The 20,403-nt window shown below is 34.7% G+C and overlaps 1 protein-coding gene across 1 annotated transcript in view; it reads right to left on the bottom strand.

The window, feature by feature from the left end:
* Positions 1 to 20,403, bottom strand: part of LOC101029206 (cadherin-10) — a 165,370-nt gene that overhangs the window by 10,710 nt on the left and 134,257 nt on the right. Inside the window, exons 6-9 of the mRNA XM_039468492.2 lie at positions 12,467 to 12,654; positions 10,399 to 10,652; positions 6,699 to 6,835; positions 518 to 639 (exon numbers count right to left, since the gene is read on the bottom strand). Of these exons, the coding sequence (XP_039324426.1) occupies positions 518 to 639; positions 6,699 to 6,835; positions 10,399 to 10,652; positions 12,467 to 12,654 (701 nt within the window). The remainder of the gene's footprint in view (positions 1 to 517; positions 640 to 6,698; positions 6,836 to 10,398; positions 10,653 to 12,466; positions 12,655 to 20,403) is intronic.

Here is a 20,403-nt window from a genome sequence, read left to right as displayed (position 1 = left end):
TTCATATGTTGCTGTAATGATGAAATGCGACGTGTAAGTCTAAGAAGCGAACTCTGCTGCCCTGTTTCAAAGCCATAGCTGCATACATCAGAATAGTGATTAAATATTCTGCTGCTCCCATACATTTGTCTCTAGTTTTCCGCAGCATTCATCTCTCATCTCTCTAGCAAGTTTCAGTATTTATTTAACGATACAGTAGGGGGTTTTAGGGGTTTGCTTGCCTTTGTTTTTGAAAGTTTTACAAGTAGGTATTTCCTCTTGTATTTCTACTTTTGTGGCCACAATACAATTTTATCCATGCATTAGAACTTTACAAAGGAAATATGAAACCTGGTAAATGGTTTTCAAAGATAATTTCCCCTTTAAAAACATCAGTTACGGTTTTTAAAAATGATATTATTGAGACTGTATAGGAGTATTTCTGTCTCTGTGAATTCTTTCCTCTCAGGATTTTGAAAAGGAAATATTTTGCATGCAGTTAAGATGTTTCCGTAGTTTTACTCCTGTATGTACTTACCTGCCCTGGTCTGGCATTTTCACACACAAAAGTGTCGTAGAACACGGCAAACTGTGGGGCATTGTCATTAACATCCAAAATTCTCACAAAAACAGCCACGCGTGTTGTCTCTTTGGGATTGTCTAGAAAAGGGGAAGCAAAATTTTGTTTAGGAAGACACATTTGTGCATCAAATTTAATTTATATAGGCATCCTGTGGATATTAAGTGCCCACATACAAATACACATTGCAATCATTCTACTAACATAATGAGCAAATGCAATAAAGAAAATTACTGCAGAGCCTAATTAAGTAGCCATGAATTCAGTTATTATTGGGAACAAGGGTACTATTATTATTTTGGAAAATCATGTTAAATGTACAAGCCAGTATAATTGAGTTCACATTATATTTGTATCCTTATTGTTCAAATATATAAAATAAGAACACTTATTTATTAAATCCTTGTTATACTTCATTATATCATTTAATCTTTACCTATTTTTTGGATGAATGAATAGTTTTACATAAATTAGTAACTTGTCCAAGGTCATTCGCTCCTGAGTGATAATTAGTAATAAAACCTACTTCTGTGACTACGCTTATCACCAAAATGTATTTCAACAACTGCTCTCAACTTTCTGTTTGAAAATTTTATTCTATGGCTACTTACCTTACAAGCTAGTTGGAAAACTTATGATGAAATATGAAGATTAAGTATTTTATTAATATAGTCATTGCTGGTACCATTACAACACTCTAGCTCAATTTTGCATTACAATCTATTGTCACAAATTAGCTCAGTAGTAAAAAATAGCATATTAATCATACCTTTGCTACAAATGCGGAAATCAACAGCATCAAAGTTTTCACATAAAAAGATGCATTTCTGGCTAGGCATGATGGCTCATGCCTGCAATCCTAGCATTTTGAGAGGTCAAGGCAGGTATATCACTTGAGGTCAGGAAATCGAGACCAGTCTGGCCAATAAGGTGAAACCCCAATCTCGATAGAAAACACAAAAATTATCCAGGAGTTGTGGCAAGAGCCTTCACTCCCAGCTACTTGGGAAGCTGAGACAGGAGAATTACTTGAACCCAGGAGGCGAAAGTTGTGGTGAACCAAGACCGTGCCACTGCATTCCAGCCTGGGTAACAGAATGAGACTCCATCTCAAAAAAAAAAAAAAAAAAAAAGAAAAGAAAAAAAAATGCATTTTCAAACTTGTTTTGATATGTAAACGAATAAAAATACAAATGCCTCTTGATTTAGCTTAGCTTTGAGTAACAACCTTGTATTAGTTATAATTTTCTCTATTATAGATTTTTCTAAGCACATGCTATCTAACAGTGTGTTTACATTTTAAATTCAGGTTATATTCATCAGCTTTTATGATGTCAATAGTTCCATCTTTGCATACAGTTAAACTTCTGTGTAAATTTTGGAAAAGTGAAGCTGAAGAGCAATATAATGTAATAAATGATATTATTAGCTGAAAACAAAACCAAACAGTGGCAGAATAGCTTGGGTCAGCAGCAACCTTACTAAATGGTCTCAACCAACCTGGGCTGTGGATATTATTTAGCCTTGTAAAATGTTTCTGACGTTTTAAAGTAATCTAAATAATTTTCAGATACAAAGGTAAAATATATTCTCACATACAAATAGGAAGTGTATTACCACCAAAAATAATTTATACCCCCCAGTCTCTCCATATAATTAAATGTTATTGCAATATTAAAATTAGCACTTTAAAAAATGATGTATAAGCACAGACTACTTAACAGGGGTATAGTTACAAGGCTGAAATAGTATAAAGAAAGGCAGACAGAACTGAAGTGTATTTAAATTCCCTTCCCCTTTGCAAGAGAAAATTTAAGTTACATCCTTTCTTCACAGTTCCTTTTAAGTCTTACCACAGTCTTCTGAACTCACATGCATTCAGTTATCAGGTTCTAGCTTCTTATGTGCTAATATGTTATTGCACATTATACACTTGTTAGTGTACCATGAGGTTTAGAGTTCAGGCCCTGGAGTCAAACTGAGATGCTGCCTTTTTTTTTTTTTTTCTTTGAGATGGAGTCTTGTTCTGTCACCAGGCTGGAGTGCAGTGGCGCAATCTCAGCTCACTGCAACCTCCGTCCAATTCCCTGGTTCAAGAGATTCTCCTGCTTCAGCCTCCCGAGTAGCTGGGATTACATGCATGTGCTACATGCCCAGCTAATTTTTGTATTTTTAGTAGAGACAGGTTTCACCTTGTTGGCCAGGATGGTTTCGATCTGCTGACCTCATGATCCACCCACCTCGGCCTCCCAAAGTGCTGGGATTACAGGCATGAGCCACCACGCCTGGCTGAGTTGCTGCTTTGACTCTTAAGTTCACCACTCATTTGTCATGTTAGTTTGGCCAGTTTACTCCATCTGCTTAATGTCTTAGTTTATATAAATCAAAGTAGAATCTCTAATCTCACAGAGCTACTTGGAAAATGAGGAGTTAATGCCGGAGAGGTTCTTACAAAAGTATCAATGATCAGGACTCAGTATGTATTGACCATAATCATTATCACCATCTTTATTATCATTATTATATCTTCTTCACTTTCTTATGTAACTTAAGAACTTATGTTTTCTCCACATAAAGTATCCGCCTAATAAAAACACATTTTTAGCCTTCCTACCATTCATGCGAGTCTGAAGAGTTGTGCATTTGGGAAGAAGTGGAGAGAGGAGGGGAAAAAAAGGAGAAAAAATGCTATCTCATTATTTCCCACTTCCTCTATGCCTAGGCCATTTGCTAATACCCAGAGGCACGGTGTTCTCTACAAATGGATCTTTCACTATCTACTTGTTGCTATGGAAAAAAGTGAGAAGTTATTCATCTTCCATATTTTCTGGAATGTGCTCTTTAACCTAATTATGTAGTGAGTGGACATAAGCAAAATTTTTCCTTTCAATAGAAAGTCTTGACATAAAAAAAAAAAAAAACCCTTCTTGGTAACAATTCACTTTCTAATGATGCCACAGGAGCCAGGAGAGACAAAACTTTCGTATCTAAAAACTTGCATTGTCAGCCCCTTCCCTAACACAATATAGAAATTCTCCAGTGTCTTTACAAATAACTCAAGGCTCTTAAAATCAAAAGTTAAATCCACAGGGATGAATGTGCTTTGTAAAGCATCAGGCCTGGAGTCACCTATTCAAAAAACAGTGCTTACGCTGATCTTTTTTGCTAGCAGATGCTGTTGCTTATGTATAAATGACACTATAAAGTGTTCCAAGGAAGAATCAAACCGAATAGCAGCTGGCATATATTTACCACCTGAGTTTCTCTCAAAGTCCTTCAGGGAAACACTTCAGTAGCAAGAATGTATCAGCAATAAAGGATCTTAAAATGTATGTCCTACGGTGAAGCCATGACTATGCGTCCATGAGCCTTTTCTTCCCTCCAAACAGAGAAAGTTTAAATCATTATCCAGAAATCACAGGCTTTGAAAAAATATAACTATTTTACCTGCTTTGGGTAAGAATTTATGAATAAGAACTGTGGTGTAAATAATGGAGTCCTTTAGTCTTAAACTTAGTTCTATTGTCCTCAGAATATATCACAATGATGATAGTCTAATTTTCAGACATAGTGAGAGGTACTTTTTGGTTTCTATAACAAATATACCCTAAAATTTCAAGTTTATTATTAAGACATTGATTGTTACCTTAATTTTAGATGTTTTATTCTCTACATGGCATTTCAAAATTTTTTGAAGAAGAAAAAGTGGAATTATTCCATGATATGATGCACTAAATAATTACCTGGAGTAGTACCTCCCATATGATGTGACATATTAATACAGAATGTAGAATTAAATGGTTAGAGGCAAGGTCTTACAACATATTGGTAAGAAGTACATTTAAATGTCACTCTGTCCTGCTCAGGGTGTGGTGTATGACACACCTTACTGTAAAGCCAGTGTTTAAAGTCTAGTAGAAAAAATTCCCTCTCATCCTCATTGCATTCAATACCCAGAACAGAATAATGAGATCCTGACTCTGTGGTTTGGCAGGTAGGCATTTCTGGCAGTTGTTCTACAGTTTGATTTTGTTTAAGGGCAAAAAATAGATTTAGTCCTTTATAAAAAGAAGTAATTGGCTTAGCTTTTTACAGAATTGTAATTACTTCAACTAGCTTTAGAAGTTAAATCTCTCAAACAATCTGAAAGAGAAAATGCAGTTCTTTGCTCACTGGGCCTGAATAAGGATAGTGAATCAGCAGAGAGTACAATCATGATTCTGAAATGATCAGCTTGCATCCCGTTAGATCCATCTTACTGTGGAGATGTGGCTACAGATACAGAAATCAAAGCTTTCCTTAAAAGAAAAAAACTTGAAAATATTTAGACTTAAAAGGCACAGACATTTATATCTCCCTACAGAAAAAAATGGATCATTTGAGACTAATCCGTATTTCAGGGGCAGATGTAAGAAAGATGCTAAATCTGTTACTTTGTCCTGAAGCTTTGGTTTCATTGCTGATGATCTGTCCAACCGAATTCAATTGTTCTGGGACACTTGGTGATTCAGCCCTACCTAATGCTTTGCCTTCGATAGCCTGTAGTGCTTACTTCAAATAAATAACTTGACCTTGATATGAGTTTGTGGATTCAGCTTAGTATTACAGATTTAAAATTTATGGGCTTCATTTTTTAACAATAATTCTGTCCCTAATTAATGCTTATTTTAAAAACTGTTCAAGAGTTGCTCTACACCATATACACCACAATATGGTAATTAGAAAATCTGAACAGGTTTGCAGATAGGTGTGGCAGCAGGACTGGCTTCATGGGCATGTAACCCAAGCAGTTGCACAGGGCCTCACCCTTAAAAGAGACTCATGCTTGTTTAATGCCCCACCTTACATTTCTTAATTTACTTTTAACAAGCACCTGACATTTTCATATTACAACAGGCTCCATGAATTGTCCTAGTATGGGCAAAAACGTTCACAATCAGAGACAAACATAGCTTGAATATGTCAGGTTTTAGTGAATAAAATTTTATCAGTTAGCTTTGGAACTAAGTATTGGATCAAGAAATGACAAGATTTCAAATATCAGTTGTGCTACCTCTGACATTATAACTTTGGGCAAGTTACTAAAAGTCCCAGAGCCTTAGTATCTTCTCTGTTCAATGAGGTTAATCAAAATATTAGGAGAAAATATATATATTTTTTAGAATGACACCTGGCATATATGATTAATGTTAACTCTGATTAACAATATATATCTGGATTTCTCATCTGTAAAAAGAAGTAGTAATATCTACCTACATGTTTGTTGATAAGATTAAATTGTATCATATAACCCAGCATTTAGCATAGATCCTAATTATTAGTGTGCAAGTGAAAATTTAATACTTTTATTTTTCCTAAAATGATAATATCTTTAGTCTCTAATTCTAGCTCATTTTTATTAGTTTATATTAAATATACATTTATACATACTGAAGAGTGGCACAATGTGCCATTGTGGCATAAGGATTATTTTGAGCTAAAGGTACTTAACAAAACAAAAAACAGCAGACACAAGAAGGGTGCTCTGCCCCTTCCCTTTCCTTCCTGAAAGCAGGAGACAAAATCCCCAGATAGAAGATGTCTTCCCTATACCAGAAGAAAAGTAACATTCTTATCATCAAATAATGGGAAGCGAGGCCAAGAATATTTCATACTAACAGATTCATATTTTGATAACATAATTTTTATCTTCATTTACACTCTCCATATACATTTAATTACTTTTGTACAATTGCCTCTCTTTGTTATCCTAGCCAAAAAAAAAAAAAAAAAAAAAAATCAGTTTTGCCACTTCATTGGGTCTTTATTTCTTTATGAGAGCTCCTGTGTCATGTATAATTTATATTAAATGCTTTGTCCTGTTTATCTGTTTTATATTAATATTATGATGATGCTCAGCCAAAAACTCTAAAAAGGCAGAGAGAAAATTTTTGCATCTTTTACCAATATGTATAGGTATCCCTCCATATATAGATGTAGGAAACACTGAAAAAAAGATAAGTGTTAAGAAAATTATAGTTCATCTGTCCAACGAGAATTATTTTTAATATAAAATAAAACCTATAAAATGTTAAAATACATAAAATATATAAATATAAACATATTTAAATATATGTTATATACATGAAATTCATCTTACTAATTTCAGCAGCTATAACAGTAAGATTATGCCACTGAGATAGTTCACGGTCAAGAGGTTTTGAAGTATAAAGGGATCCATTTCCAGAATGAATGTTAAAGATCCTGTCAAGGTCAGTATGGCGATCCAAGGAAAATCTGAACATAGATGGCAAGAAAAAATACAGGATAGCATTATTAATAGTTTGCAAGAAAAATAGTGAAATGCAAAGACACACTTATCACTGATAATTACAGGAAAGAACACAGTGCTGATCCGGAGTGTAGACTGTTTGAATGACTTTTCATAGTTTCACACATACATCCTCCTCAAGGGATGGTTGATACTCTACTCTGCATTCAAATGCTATTCTTCTGAATGTGTTACTTAAATTATTGTTTATTGTCATATTCACTCAACTGACTTTGATATATTTTGTCACAAAACAGTTGGAATTACAGGCAGTTACATTGCCAAATGACTTTATTTGGTTATTGGAAGTTCTGCTGAAGAATAATAGAAAGATTTATTGCAAAAGATTACTATTATTGCAAAAGAAGGTATGTGCTGTTCTTAGAAAACTGAAGACAATGTTAGTTTCATTGAAGTAATAGATTATCAATTTACTAATGGCGTTTCATAGCTTCATGGTATAATAGCCATGTAGCTTCAGTTTTCTAGCCAAGTGTATCATTATTATTTATATTGCTTTTAACTCGAGATATTTTAAAAATATAAAAGTGTGGGATAAGAGTTTTTAATATATCTGTATCAAATAAAGTCTATATGCATTTAAAAATTAACAATAAATTATACTGAAACTTGATTGCATGCATGATGTGCTGGGTGTCATTTTAAAGCCTAAAACTAGATTTAACATTCTGATTGATGTTGTTTAAATAAATCACATTATCTTTATCAAACTATGTATCTAACATTCACATACAAAGAAAATCATTGTGTTTCCCCACCTGTAATAATTACTTTATTACTGAAAGACCTAACATACATTTCACCTCTTCCTTTAGCCTCTCATGATGATGTAAAGTAGAAACTATTTGTCCCCTTCACTCATAAAGCAGCTTGTACCACCATCTTTTTGTTTACTGCATTGTATTAGGAATTCATTTCATCTCACATCTTAAACAGACAATAAAACATGAAAACATCAAGCATCAAACTCCACTAGGCACTCAATGAATATCATTTAATTCTCATTCTGCATCTTCTTCTCTAAAATAGACTGTGAACTCCTTGAGAAACATATTAATATCTGATATAGTGATCCACAAATATTTATTAAATGAAACAACCTAATCATTTGGCATTTTGGCAAATAATAAGTTTCCTTATTTCTGTAGAAATATGACATAAAGTTGAAATATATAAATCAATAACAAGCCTCTGCTATCATGCATCACTGACTTTGCTAAATCCAAATCATGTGTGTTCTTTCTTAATTATTTCTTGTAGTTCAGATTGAAGAAGTAATGACAAAATTTTGAACGTTATGTGACATTATCTCAAAGATACACAGAGATCACAGGTCTTTATCAAATACAATTCAAAGTATAACTACAGTTTACAATTCTCTGTTGGAAAGTTATGGGTGTTAACTTTCATTTTCCTTTCTAAAATAATTTTCAGAACACACATTTTAAGAAAATGTCTTTGATTACTGTACCAACATTCACAAGATATGACACAATTTATAGCATGTCAAGTATGATCCTTCCCATAACTACATTGCATTAATAAAGGTATTCTCTTTTTTTGAAAATATATATATTCGAACCAAAGAATGACATCCAAGAATATTAATTACATTTTCTACATCAAATTAGTATAAGGTCAAATTATACAACAACTTTAATAGCATATCATCTGTCATTGACAAGCAAGGAAGTTATTATTTTTGCTATAATGTGTAAAATATTGTATATTTAAGAGGATTCGTTCCTCCTCGTCTGTATACTTGCATCCTAATTAACCATTTCATTTCATTTTATTTTAAATATCCACAGATATATTTTATTACACATCTATAGGAGGATTTAAATTCTATTTCATTGCGTGGAGAAATATCTTAAGTAAGCCACTTGATATACATTGAACTAACAGTATTACTTTTATTTTGTAATGTCCATTTTAAAATCAGAAACAGAATGTAGTCTGCTAAATCGTGGAATCTCTGCCAAGAAAATGTTTGGTAAGTATTTAATGGGGAATATTAGGGCTCTGTATTGGTTATATAAAACCTTCAAAAGAAAAAGAAAAAAATCGCACAAGGAATGCAGCAACTTAGATGTTGGTAAATGAATTGGGGAAGACATATTTATGAGAACATCATGCTGGTATGTACAGGTTTCTTCTGCCAATATGTAACCTGTGATGCTGCATGTGAATATAAGAAAACATATTTATGTGAAATTATATAAATATAAAGTAACATATATATTCATAAAATATATGACTTCACTTTAAGGTATGGCAGACCCTGTAGAATTTTTAACTGGCTCAAGTCATATGGCATATAAAATTAGAAGTTCCCTACATGTGCTGTGGCTCAGAAGTGAACAATAATGATCTGAACTCATACTTTACTTGTTCACATAGAAAATGGGCAAACAAAATCAGCCTGCCGAGATTTAGGAAAATAAAGGAAATCCAAAATACACAGTGGACGAATGGATTATAGTAAGTGTTCATTTTCATGCTGAAATTATGACAATATGTATATTTATTTAATGTAATAGAACAAGTGTCATTGAAACATTGATATATTTTTTTTTATTTTCAGGAGTTTACCACATCTCATATGTTTTTAAGCTGTCATAAGAAGGAAATATATTGAAAAGACTCATCTTTCTGGAATGTTCTCATATTTTTTGAAAAAGGCAGAACAAATAAATAAAGATAAAACAAAATCAGAATCCTCTCAACTTTGATGGTTTTGTATTAGGAGAGTTTCTAAAATCATAACGAACACTTACTAAAATAATAATATAATCACATTGCTGCATCGTAATTACTTTTTTAAAAAATTGAGACACGGTATTGCTTTGTCACTGGAGTGCAGTGGTGTGAATGCAGCTCACAGCAGCCTTGACCTTGTGGGCTCAAGTGATCCTCCTGTCTCAGCTTCCTGAGTAGATGGGACTACAAGTGTGCACTACTATGCCCAGCTAATTTTTTATAGAGTCTGGTTTCAAATCCCTGAGCTTAAACCATCTGTCCAATGTGGCTTCTCAAAGTGCTGAGACTACCAGTGTGAGCCAGCACAATCAGACTACTTTTTAACTGTTAAAACTTCTCTCATTCAACCTTATATTCAATTTAATAACTTGAAAGCACAAATAAAGTGGTTTGGTTGCACTGTAAACGGAGAGCTCACATAGTACCCTGTATCTGTACCAGGGATCAGAGCAAGGAACGCCGTAAGGAGACATGCAGGTGTAACAAGCAAGGTTTCAGTCTAAATGGCATGATAAAAATAAGAACACCATGAAGTTTGTGCATGCCTTGCCCCAAAACGTTGAGACAATTTGCTAGAAATCCTTGGCTTTATCAAATTTTTATACAACTTATGGAAGAATTCTTTTATTGTTGATTGGATTGAATGTTTTAAATAGAACTTTATAATCCCTATATGTATTTCAACTTCTTTATTTTTTTTCATTTTAAACAACATTTTGTTTTCATTTTTAAAAGGCACACTTACCTAATGGGGCTGGAAATAGAATCTGGGTCCCTTGCCATTACAGTACCAATGATAGTGCCCACTTCAATATCTTCATGAACTTCAAACAGATAGGAGGATCTACTAAACACGGGAGGTTCATCCACGTCGTCTATAGAGATTTTCACTATGGTAGTATCTTTAAATGGTCCTAGGTAATAAAAACGTGGATCTACATGGGTGTTTTCTGCTTCGACTTTCAGAGTATAAAGTCTTCGGCTCTCAAAGTCAAGTGGCTGTATAAAGAAATAAATCATCAATTAGAGTGAGGGAAACTGGACCAGGTTACGACATGATTTTAAAGTTCTGGTTGAGTTCTCTCAAGTAGTTCATTAATAATAAATAAAAAAGATTAATAAAAATAAAAAATATAATCTTTATGTTTCACTTAGGATTCAACTTTTACATTTCATTCATTGAATTAGTAATCCTTTGGAACCTAGGATTTCCTATGAGACTTTAAGCCTTGGAAAAATTGGAATGGATATTCAAACCTATCTTGCAGGTGGTAACATTACAAAAAATGGGCTGGTGGTTGTTGTAGGTGTTTGTGTATGAATGCGCATGTGTTGAGGTGGTTAGCTACTGCAAAATTTTTCTAAGTAAATGCATTCAGTTATCTTTTTACATTTATGTCGTGATGTTTCCATTTAATGTAATGGGCTTATGACATTACAAACATTATGAAATCTTGGAGACTAACATAAAATTTTCAAGTTACGTCAAATATTCTAGATAAGAAAAACCTGTAATAAGAAAAAAATGATAGTAATTTGGTAAATAGGTTACATTATGAAACAAAATACCTTAAATATTCACACAGTTTAACTATCAGAAGTATAAAATCAAGTATTTTATATCTCATCCATTCTAAAATGTATGTTTTTTAAAAAATACATTTTTTATTTTTTTATTTTTTTGAGATAGAGTCTCACTCTGTCACCCAGGCTGGAGTGCAGTGGTGCAATCTTGGCTCACTGCAACCTACGCCTTCTGGACTCAAGCAATTCTCCCTTCTCAGCTTCCTGAGTAGCTGGGATTACAGGTGCATGCCACCACACCAGGTCAATTTTTGTATTTTTAGTAGAGAAAAAGATTTCACCATGTTGGCCAGGCTGGTCTCAAACTCCTGACCTCGTGATCTACCTGCCTCACCCTCCCAAAGTGCTGGGATTGTAGGCATGAGCCACCCCACCTACCCAAATGTATGTTTTGTTAACAGATAAAAGGCATTGTTAGTTTGAATTCCCTGGACCTTTTATTTTTACTTCAAAAAGAACCAGATTCTATATGTGTTACTGCTGCTATATGGTGTGAAAAATTACAAGACAGCTGCTTTTCCGTTTGCTAGTCACTGTCCCTTTAATAACAAGTGGCTTTGTACTTTGTACCTTGCAAAAGAATCTCAGGATAGTTTAATTATTAACTAAAGCCAATGTAGTTACTTTATGCATGGCATTTCATTAGGACCTAAAGTTTAATGTGCCTTATTTTTTTCTCATAATGACGGTACTGACACTACAATAAAAAACAGGTTACCTTTAAATTGCATCACTGAGCATATGTTAGCAGAAAAGTTTCATTTATATAGCAGAAGGGAAAATGTGAACAATTAAATTATGTTCCAATCCATGCTGTCTCTCTTATTAGTAACTCTAATTACTGCTTCATACATCTGGATAGATGGCATGGTACTTTTTATATCTCCAACTGGGATGATATATTGCCATTATTAGGTATTAACTGCACATTTTAAAATAAAACAAGTAATTATGAGAGTTACCAGTGTGGCTCAGACGATCACACATATATTAACCTGCCTTTATATTTTCTAAAATTTCAGGTTTCATGTTTCAATCAATGAAATACCGTGGTCAATATTTTCAAGGAGCTCTTTGGCTTTACGTATTTCTTATATATGCACAAAGTAAATTAAATTTTTGGAAAATTAGAGTGGTATCTTGCAATGGATAATTCATGAGTGAAGAGTACATAACGCAGTCCCTCTTCCTGAAATGCCTCGATGCTTATTTATACGGGCGCTGTGCACCTTTTTCACAGTTATGATGCCTTCCTGTGTGTCCTTCTCAGTCACGATGTCAAACATATCAGTACCGTCGCCATCAATAATTCGGTATTCTACTTCGGCATTTTTCCCAGTGTCAGCATCAGTTGCTTTGACACTTCCAATGGCTGTGCCAACTGGGGAGGATTCAAGAACCCGAAGATGAATAGTGTCTGTAAAATATAAAGAAAAGAGAGAGAGAAAGAGAGAGAGAGAGAGAGAGAGAGAGAGAGAGAGAGAGAGAGAGAGAGAATTATATTTCTCAATAGAATAGCCAAAAGCAAAAGGTGTATGAGGCAATAATATAGATCTTAAACTCTAAATCAGATGTTGACAAATGATGAATACACACAATATGGGTAACATTAAGGTCTAGGAACTTTGAGGGCTTTGGTCTGTGTATATTCTGAATAGTGAGAACCAAGTCCTAACAGTAGGAGGAATTCTGGTTTAAAATGAGTATGTTCTAGTGAAACCCCATCTCTACTAAAACTAAAAAAAAGTTAGCCAGGCATGGTGGCAGGTGCCTGTCATCCTAGCTACCCAGGAGACTGAGGCAGGAGAATTGCTGGAACCTGTCCAGCGGAGATTGCAGTGAGCCCAGATTGCGCCATTGCACTCCAGCCTGGGCAACAAGAGTGAGACTCCATCTCCCCATCTACCAAAAGAAAGAGCATGCTCATAAAAAGAAATGGCTTCATGTCTTTTGCAGGAACATGGATGGGGCGGGGGCAGTATCCTTAGCAAACTAATGGAGGAACAGAAAATCAAATACCACATGCTATTACTCATAAGTGGGAGCTAAATGATGAAAACTCATGGACACAAAGAGATTAACAACAGACACTGGGGCTTACTTGAGGGTGGAGGGAGGGAGGGAGGAGAGAGAAGAACAGAAAAATGGTAACTACTGAGTACTAGCCCTAGTACTTGGGTTATGAAATATGTATCTGTACAATAAACACTCATGACACAGGTTTGCCTGTTTAACAAACCTGTACATGTACCCCTGAACCTAAAGTTAACAAAATTAGCAGGTTGCTTCTTTCTTACTTTCTTTTTTTTTTTTTGAGATGGGGGTATTTCTATGTTGCCCAGGCTGGTCTGAGCTCAAACTATCCTTCTACCTTAATCTCTGGGGTAGCTGGGATTACAGATGCAAACCACTACACCAAGAAAGCATGTTTGTTCATTGCATAGATCTGCTTTGAGGGCAGATATGTATTTATATTTATGTGTGTTCACACAATCACAACAAACCACAGGATATACAGTAGTTGTTTTTATTATGCTATATTTAGTTATTTACTACTCATACTTATTTCAACTGATGGGAGAACATTAAAATAATCCAATGAAATTGGCCATAATGGGTAGGAATCTTATTTGTACTTGTGACAGCAGGAACAAAGGGCAGTCTGTGGGAAAAACATGAAGATGTCCTTCTCAGTGTCAGAGTAAAAACTCTAAATACTGACAAACTCCCCTTCATTCCAGAGCAAAACAAGAATTTGAATTTATCTGTGCTTTCGGTGTACCTAGGTGTTCTTCCAGCATGAGAAACCTCTGCTGCTAATGAGATTTGTGTTTCAGCACCTGATCATAAACCACGTATTTCTGATGGATTAATCGACCCCAAGTACGCTTCTGATTATAGCACCTTCTTGCTCATTAACCTTAAGTAATTCTTCTTAAGATACATAATAAAGTCCAGACCTCTTAGCCTGTCACAATCTTGCCTGGATGTATCTCTCCTAGATCATTTCACACTTAGTTACTTCTGTGAAAGATATGGACCAAACTGGGCTTTTCAACGTTTTCTAGTCAAAATTTAGTTTCCTCTATCATTCCTATATCACTATTTCTTTTTTTTTTTCTTCTTCTTCTTCTGTTTTTTTTTTTTTTTTTTTTTTTTTTTTTTTTTTTTTTTTTTTTTTTAGATGAAGTCTCACTCTGTCACCCAAGCTGGAGTGCTAGAGGGCAGTGGCATCATCTAGGCTCACTGCATTTTCGACTCCTGGGTTCAAGTGATTCTCCTGCTTCAGCCTCCGCAGTAGCTGGGATTACAGGCAACTGCCACTGCACCCAGCTAATGTTTGTAGTTTTAGAAGAGACAGTGTTTCACCATATTGGTCAGGCTGACCTCAAACTCCTGACCTCAGATGATCTGCTCGCCTTGGCCTCCCAAAGTGCTGAGATTACAGGCATGAGCCACTGCACCTGGCCACTTTATCGCTATTTCTATATTTCTCGTGGCATTTTTCTCAAATAAAATTCCTCTTCTTATCCTCAGGATACCATAACGCAGTTTACCAAATCTGAGGAAATGGTACTGTGCAAAGCTGTTTGTTGGGCTATGCCAAGCCAAGGGGAGAGATCTCACAATGAATGAGCCAGTGGACACTTTGTTCTCAGGATTCTAGTCCCAAGAATTGTGAGAAAATACATTTGTGTGGTTTAAGCCATCCAGTCTGTGAGACCGTGTTGTCTCAGCCCTAACAAATGACTACAGGCAAATATATAACACTACATTTCGGAAGTCATTTCCTAAGAGATGTCATTGAAACTCAGTTTCCATCACATTGCAGTTGGTCCCTTAGCCTGCATCCTTCGTCGTTCTATCTCTTGTAACACACCACTGAAAGCAGCTCTCAACTCATTACTTTGCTACCATCTTATTGGTTCTCTTTGCCTTTGCTGATTCTTCCCCATGGAACACCTGTCCCCTGGATATTCTGATGGATCCCCTGCCCTCTTCTTTCAGTTGTCTCTATGGGGACCTACTCAAGAGCTTTCACTAACAGCTTAACTGAAAATAGCCTTATCAAAAACAGTACTTACAATCACTTCTCCTATCACCTGTCATCACCAGGCATCCTGTTATCTCCTTACTTACTTGTATGGAACATAAGAATACAACAGAAAACAGGCACTTAGTGTCTCTATCTAACGATTCATTTGAGTGTAGTAGCCACCATATCATTATTCATATATTGGATAAATTATTTGTGTATTGCATTTTGTATAGAAGCTTCCTAACTAGTCTACTACTGAGGGAATGTGTTCTCTTTCTGGGTCCACAAGGGGGCGTAGTTTTAAGGGCAAGAACTTCCCAGTGCCGGGCGGGCTCCCATTTCTCTCCATCTGGGAGATTTAATGTCCCTGCACAAATTTTAACAGGGGCGGGAAGAATCAAAAAGTCAATCACTCCAGCGGAAGTCCTAAGGAACTCCTTTCACTGGCCAGAGGTCTAGGAAAAGGAGGGGGATCCTCCCAGGTTAAAAGTCCCCTCTTCCACACCCTTTTGGGCACTAGGCAGGTTTGGATCCCCTTCAGGAACACTCTCTCGTGGAAGCTGTCTTTCTCTCTTGGATTTCCCCTCTAGAATTCCCTACCACACTCTTCGTGGAAGTCTTCTCTCTCTCTCTCTCTCTCTCTCTCTCTTTTTTTTTTCTCCCTTCATTCTCTATCTAAATAAATTCACTTTCTGCAAAATCTGTTTGGGGTCCAGGATTTACTTTATGAGGGCACCTGGTCCCCTCTCTCATTCTTGAGAAAGAAAGAACTTTGGAGAAATGTCCTCTCAGGGGAGCTACGGGCTCCCCTGAACACCAGCACTAGCTCCTATGCTCAGCCAAATCAAATCAATTCGTACACACTCAGTCCACATTGCAGCCCTGCTGCCCCTTAAAAACATTCATCTTATCAAGCTTTATTTAGAGTTTCAAAACCCTTTGATTGTTCCCATTGTACTTAAGAGAAAATATCCACAGGCTGACCCTTGGCAATGTAGAACTCTGTCCTGTCAGTCCCTTGCAAATTAATGCCACCCAATAATCTTGGTCTCTTACAGCTTTGTCCAACAAGCTTTCCTTACCTCAACCATTTTTTCCCTCTCCTTATGAAAGATTTTCCACACAACTCTGCCTGGTAACCACATACTTTTTAAATATAGTTCACTATGATTCTACCACAGGACATCATAAACTCTAACCTGTTGATTACAACACCTTTTTTTTAAAAAATTAAATTTTATACAGTGGTACCTCAATAAATGATTTATTACTCCTTAGCAAAGGTGACTTTTTTAAAACACAAAAATGATATCACTGCCCCAATGAAAGCACTTATTATTGATGTTAAGTGTTTAATTTCATTTGGTGTATAAAGACCTATAAAATTTGGTTTCTGCTAAAATCTTCATTATTACTAGTATGTGTATTCTCAAAGCTAGAGCATATAGGAAATGCAGCCACAGTATTTTTTTAATTAATGAGTTTTCATTTAAAAATTTTAAACATGAGGACTATTTAACAAAACAAATACAAATATATGGATTATTGGATTGAGAAACATATATATATATATATATATATATATATATATATATATATAAAGATAGGTAGATAACTTGAATCCATCATTTAGAGAGTACAGATTCGTTTTAGAGTTGGCATGAAATATTTAATTCAATCTAACCAAATACTAAGTTATTAGGCAAGCTTGAATACAATTTAGTAACCACTATCGACTAAATATTCTGACTACGCTACAATTAAGTTAAAGATTAATACAGAAATGATAAACTGAAATCCTTATATTACTGAATATGTTAAAACATAGAATTAAATATAACAGATAATATTAAGATTGTGAAGGTTAGAAAATATTACCAACCCTTATGCATTAATAAAATTGAATACCTAGCCTTAGTGGGAAATTCCTAAAAAATAATTAAAAATACATCAAAATTTACAAAAGAGAAAATAAAGTATGATTTAAAGTATTCTGCCATTCCAAATCCAAAAAGTTCACTCAGTTTTCAAGGAACACTCATGGAAAAGAAAATTCCAGTCTTACACAGAGACTCCTTGAAGAAAGAAAAGTGGGGTTCCTATCATAACTCTTGAGAATAGTATACCCTGATATAAAACCAGACAGGAGAAGAGTCCAGTGGGCATATAGTGTGATCAATATTCAGGTTCTACCACATGGAAATGCATAACATTTAATAAGTTCATTTAAAAATCTTTTAATTTAAAATCACTTATGTAAAGTCTCATTTATGATAAACACTCGTCTAATCATCTTACTACTAACTAAATTTATGACTTTGTTTAAATTTCACGGTCTTTGTGATTAAAGTCATTCTTTTTTTCTAGAGATCTCACTGTGCATTTGGTTGTCATGTCTTCTCACTTTCCTCCAAACTGTGAGAATTCTTTAATCTTTGTCTTTCATGGCTAATATTGTTTGGCTGTGTCCCCACCCAAATCTCATCTTGAATTATAGCTCCCACAATTTCCACATGTTGTGGGAGGGACTCATTGGGGGCAGGGTAATTGAATCATGGTGGCAGGTCTTTCCAAAGCTGTTCTCATGACAGTGAATCAGTCTCACGAGATCTGGTGGTTTTATAGAGGTGAATTCCCCTGAAAATGCTCTCTTTTGCTTGCAGCCATGTAAGATGTCCTTTGCTCTTCCACCATGATTGTGAGTCCTTCCCAGCCATGTATAACTGTGAGTCAATTAAATTTATTTCCTTTATAAATTATCCAGTCTTGGACATGTCTTTATTAGCAGCGTGAAAACAGACTAATGCAATGACTTGACACTTTTAAAGAATACTTGTCAAGTTACTATGCAGAATTTCTTTCAATGAGGGTGTGTCCAATATGTTCTTGTCATTAGAGTTATGCATTTTTTCAAGATCATCACAGAAGCAATCTGCTCTTAGTGTATTATTTCATAGCAGGGAGTATCTGATGTCAATATGTCTTATGACTGGTGATCTTAGGATGGTTAAGGTGTTTCTACCAGTTTTTTCCTTTGTTAAGTTACAATTTTTCTTCATAATTAATACACAACTTGGTGAAGATATTTTGCATTTATGCAAATATCCCATTTCTCCTAAAAAACATGCCCACTAACATTAGCATCAGTTGGTGATCCTGCTGGCAATAATACTGTGATTTACTAATATGATTTTCAATTTTTTTCATTCAGTTCCACATTTATTATTTGAGATTCTTCTGTAGGGAAAAGCTGCCCCTTCTCTCTTTTATTTTTACTTATGCTTTTATTTATTTAGTATATCAGAAAAAATTCAAAAACATTTATTTATTGGAATCTAATAATATGGTTATTTATTGTTTTCGGTAAATTCTTCCAGATTCAGCCATTGGATGCTGTTTTTTTTAGACGGATTCTTGTGTCTTTCAACATGCCTCCATCATTCTTTCAGCATGCTTCCTTAATTTCTGGCATCACACAATGTTCCAAGTCTATCTTATATATTTTGTGACCAAGCCCTCAAATCAAACAAGTTTCTGTACATGCCTGATTGCTTCTGCTGGAGAAAGAATCATAACTAAAATACTAAAAATAAAAAAAAAAACTCTTACTTCATAATGTAGAAATATGTCAAAATATGTACATGAAAGTATTTGTATTAGAAATAAATCTATGTACTGAATATAAAAATCTAAATAACAGCAAGTTGTTTTTTAACATGTTAATTGATCTTTGTTTTAAAAATCAACTATCTGTATCTTGAAATCTATTATTTATAATATTAGTATTTAAAACTTTTCAGCAAAAGAAAAAATTCAGTACAAGAATAAAATGGAAGTATTTAAATAGCAATGCTATAACAAAACTGATTACACATTTTTTTATAATTTATATTTGTAAAGGTACTCACACATTTTTATTTAATCACTAGTGCTGAAAAGGGCCTACAGTTTCATTTCTTGGCATGAAACACAACTCTAGTGCCAAAAACACTAGTCAGTACTACCACTGTTTTCACATTGATATAAACTAAGTTTTCTTGGAGATTTGCTGTTTCTAAGACTGAGGAATTAAACAGAAAATGAGAATAGGACTTCTTCATGAGACCAAAATTAACTGAGATATCAAAGATTAATGGGATCACAGAAAAGTACAAAGAAACAAATTGACTTTCCTCTACCAGCCAACAGTCAGAAAATTTGATCATCAATAAGAGAATAATAATAATTCAGGTGATTAAAATACATTAAATCATATTTGGTTTTGGCAGTGCAAGCTAAATAATTCAGTTTAATATCTTAGTGAAAAACAATAATTGTGGATTATACTTAAACATAAAGATAGTTGTATGAAGGTGGTGAAAAAACACAAGCCAAAATTGAAGGGATATGAGAACCTAGAGAAGCAAGTGAAAAGTTAAAAGCTCTTTTAGCCTGGGGATATTTGCCATTTTCACAAAATTTATCTTCATTTTTATGGCATCTTGAAGCAAGGAGGCCATAGACCAAAGTCAAGGTTATCTACACGTTTATTTACAAAAGGAGCAGATAGACACCATAGTAAACGAAACCTAATGAGCTTTGCACCAGGTGTAAGAGGGATACAGATTATAGGCCACCCTTGACAACATTTTAGATTTCATAGTGTAGGCTCAGATAACCCTGGTACGTATCTAAGTTTATAGACACAGACTACTGCTAGGGAAGAGGGCGACACTGTGGTATCCACAACAGATTGGGATGAAGGATCATAAAGCAGTGTAAAATTACTTGAAGGAGAATCTATGAACAGACAGGAAAACCTCTAAGCTTGTCTTAACTAGGAGGACCCTTCCTGGGTGTCTTTGGCAAAAGTGAGGGACGTTAATAGTTCTGAAAAGTTTCCTGTATAGCTCAGTGAGAGTATAGTTGTAAACATTTAGCTTATAAAGCCACAAAGGAAGGAAAATGAAGGCACTAGTTATCCTAAAATATGGAACAATACATCAAATGCATGTTGGAGAGAGGAACAGATACAGATACACACACACACACACACACACACACACGCACAAGTATACACATATTTATAGACATATATACACATAAATACAAATTGATATATACACACATATACACAAATATATGGGC

This window comes from Saimiri boliviensis, chromosome 1, assembly GCF_048565385.1.
Source record: "Saimiri boliviensis isolate mSaiBol1 chromosome 1, mSaiBol1.pri, whole genome shotgun sequence".
Taxonomy (NCBI): Eukaryota; Metazoa; Chordata; class Mammalia; order Primates; family Cebidae; genus Saimiri; species Saimiri boliviensis.
The sequence above is the reverse complement of the archived record's forward strand: the minus strand, read 5'-3'. Positions and strand labels throughout refer to the sequence as shown.